This window comes from Etheostoma spectabile, chromosome 21, assembly GCF_008692095.1.
Source record: "Etheostoma spectabile isolate EspeVRDwgs_2016 chromosome 21, UIUC_Espe_1.0, whole genome shotgun sequence".
Classification (NCBI taxonomy): Eukaryota; Metazoa; Chordata; class Actinopteri; order Perciformes; family Percidae; genus Etheostoma; species Etheostoma spectabile.
The window spans coordinates 10,284,759-10,288,077 of record NC_045753.1 but is presented as its reverse complement, the minus strand read 5'-3'; the positions used below and the strand labels follow the sequence as shown (position 1 = coordinate 10,288,077).

General features: G+C 38.7%; 1 protein-coding gene across 1 annotated transcript in view; it reads left to right on the top strand.

Annotated features, from left to right (window-relative positions):
- Positions 1-284: 284 nt before the first annotated feature.
- LOC116671201 (S-adenosylmethionine synthase) overlaps positions 285-3,319 on the top strand; it is a gene marked incomplete at its 5' end in the record, with an annotated part of 8,212 nt that continues 5,177 nt past the window's right edge. The window contains 3 exon segments of the mRNA XM_032502242.1: positions 285-362; positions 1,472-1,594; positions 2,473-2,585. Coding sequence (XP_032358133.1) covers positions 285-362; positions 1,472-1,594; positions 2,473-2,585 — 314 coding nt within the window.

Sequence of the window (3,319 nt, the reverse complement as noted above, 5' to 3'; positions counted from 1 at the left end):
GGGGTCACAAACACTTCATTATTTGGCTGTAAAAGGTTGAGAGCCACTGCAGTAGACGACAGCATGGCGGAGCTTTGATGATCAGATGGAGTTACAGTTACAGATGAGTCTATTCTTAGCGCTGCAGCTCCTAATAAGAGCGATGTGTAGTCCGGTGACGGAGCGGTGAAACCTGATATCTTCGGGCTCGGCCGAGAGGAGGAATGTGCAGCAGAAGGTTGCACGAGGGAACAAACGGGCACACAAACAGATGTTAATATGTTTAATAATCTCTTGTTTTCCAGATAAGATATGTGACCAGATCAGTGACGCTGTGCTGGACGCTCACCTGAAGCAGGACGCGGACGCCAAAGTGGCTTGTGGTGTGTACAGTAGGTTACACAGTTGCATTGTGGGTAATACAGGTAACAGGTTTTAACAAGGAAGAATAACGTGTGGAATTAAAGAAAGACAATATCTCTAGATATGCTGCATTGCTTTTAATAGATTTTTGTGTGAGTCAGACAATGTTCTAGCAGTTTGCTGCAAAAACTCTGGAGTACTCTTTAACCCTCATGTTGTCCAGGGGTCAAATTGACCCGTTTTCCTATATCATTGTTCTTTTTAATTACCCAAAAATAACATGATTGATTCCACACAACGCTCTGGCAAGTACAAATCTCTACTTTCATTAATTTAGAGAAGTCTTATTAAATTTTATAGCATTTGGAGAAAAACATTGAAGTGTTTTTGAAATAGTATTGAGTAAAAGTTGACATATTCCAGTCTGTGATTATCATTAACATCCATTCCTTTAATTTTAGTCTAAATAATCCCTAATTTCTGCTTTTCTAACTCAAACATTGGGTATAATTTCCTATAAATGAGGTTTATTGATCATAAATTCCAAAACTAACTATAAAACTAAGTTAATAAATAAAAATAAAAAGTGACAAACATTGGAAAAAGCATCCAAAGTGTTGAAAAAAGGGACAAAAGTGTAAGAAAAAGTTAAAAACATCAATAAAAAGGGCATCCAGATAGCGCAGTGGTCTGTGCGGATGCCCATGTATGGAGGCTTGCCCCTCGACGCAGCGGGCCGGGGTTCGACTCTGGCCTGTGGCCCCTTTGCTGCATGTCACTCCCCCCTCTCTCTCTCCCCCTTTCACACATACACATCTGTCCTGTCTAAAAATAAAGGGAATAAAACCCTGAAAAAATAACTTTAAAAAAGAAAAACATCGATAAAAAGCATCAACAAAAGTCTTAATTTTTTAATTTTGATGGGAAGACAACACAAGGGTTAAAGTCCGACATGGCATGACAACACTGCAAGCAATTATTCTTCAAAACTGACTTTCTTAAAAAACCTCTGATCCCTTCAGTCTGACGTAATCATTTTAAAGTCGTCAGAAGGAATTGGTTCATCAGAGCCCAACTTTACGGTATCCAGACCAACATGCAGCGTGATGTCCTCTGTGCGTTGAAACAGAGACGGTGTGTAAGACCGGCATGGTGTTGCTGTGTGGGGAGATCACGTCCCGAGCCCACGTGGACTACCAGAAGGTGGTGAGAGAAACCATCCGAGACATCGGATACGACAACTCAAACAAAGGTGAGGAGAACTACATCTCTACACCCGTTCCTCCAACAATAGCTTCAACTACAAGCATGACTGGACTGGAAATCATTGTCTGTCTACAAACACAGGAACCTAACAATTTGTCAGTCAGGAGTTCTTTAAAAAAGTATGTTGGCCTTTATTTGACAGGATAGCTTGAAGACAGGAAGGGGGAGAGAGAGGAGGGACGACATGCGTGTCTAGCGTGTCTACGTTTTTCCTTATCAAAATCAGTGTTGCCTGTTCACAAACTTGTCTTTTTTATGAATATTTGCCACCACCATCAATACTGAGTATTCCTTTTGGCTGGAAATTTTACATTTTCACTAGCATGAACTGGTGTTCATGCAACTGGACTGTACATATTCATGTGAATCAGAATCAGAAATACCTTTGTACTGAAATACTCTTGATCCCCGAAGGGAAACTCTGTGTTGCAGTTGCATTGACATGTGTACAGTATGCCTGATTGATGAAACGATGTATTTGTTTGTTCTGTGTATGTATATGGCTCTCTTTTCCTTGGACCTGTTGAGATACAAAGAACAATATTTAATATTTACTATTGTTTTTCTTTCCCTTTAACTGTGGTTCTCATCATGGCTCTGAAATGTATTATCCATTGTGTCTGATGTTTAATAAAAACAATGCGAAGAAACACTTCCAACAATTCTTTGATGCCGTTGCATTGGAAAACATCACATTAGACCTGAAAAAGGAAGATCCTGCACTCTGCTCTGGCTCCAGCATCACCAGTTATTGAAGAAACTAACCTCTGGACCTTTGTCAAAGAGTTTTGTTCAAGTCTGATAATGATATCTATAAATAAATAAACCCTGCATGTCCCCCTCTCATTCTCTCTGTCGGTCCAGGTTTTGATTATAAAACCTGTAACGTGCTGGTGGCCCTGGAGGAGCAGTCCCCCGACATCGCACAGGGAGTCCACATTGACCGTCTGGAGGACGACATCGGAGCTGGAGACCAGGTCATCTGCAAAACCCAGTCTTATATAAAGTACTTGAAAGCATTTCTTGAGTACAAATACAAGTATCTTAACAGAAAATAACTTTGATAGAAGTTAAAGTTACTTTTTAGAATACTAGGCTACTTGAGTAAAAGTCTTAAAGTATCTAATATTTACTGTACCTAAGTATCAAAAGTAGTTTTAGATTATTTAATGTATTTACGTATTAGAAGTAAAATAAATTTTAAAAAAACTTTGATTATGAACTTTGTTGTTGCTTCCTTATAGTGAAGCATAATAATCAGGGTCTCCACGCCTTTAAACATCAAATCTGACGTCAGCAAGGAGAGAAACAGAAACAGAATTAAAGTCTTTTGTGAGAAAGAAACTTTCACTCCAACGTACGAGTGTATGTAGTGGAGTAAAAGTAAAAGTTTCCAGAAATTAACAAACAATTAAGTACAGTACAGTTTGTACTTCGTTGAATTACAACATTGGCAAAAACACAAGACGACACAACTTGGGAACAATATCTGTGTGTTTTTTTTATCAACTTTGGTTAGGGTTAAAATGCAGAATGGCTTTTTTTTCCAGGTGTAAAGTTCCTCCAAATTGCATTTAAAGCACCCACATTCTGCTCGTTTTCAGGTTCATAATTGTATTTAGAGGTTCTACCAGAATAGGTTTACATGCTTTTATTTTCAAAAAACAAATGGAAGTAGTTCTTTTGGAGATTTTGGTGAACTAGTGTGTGT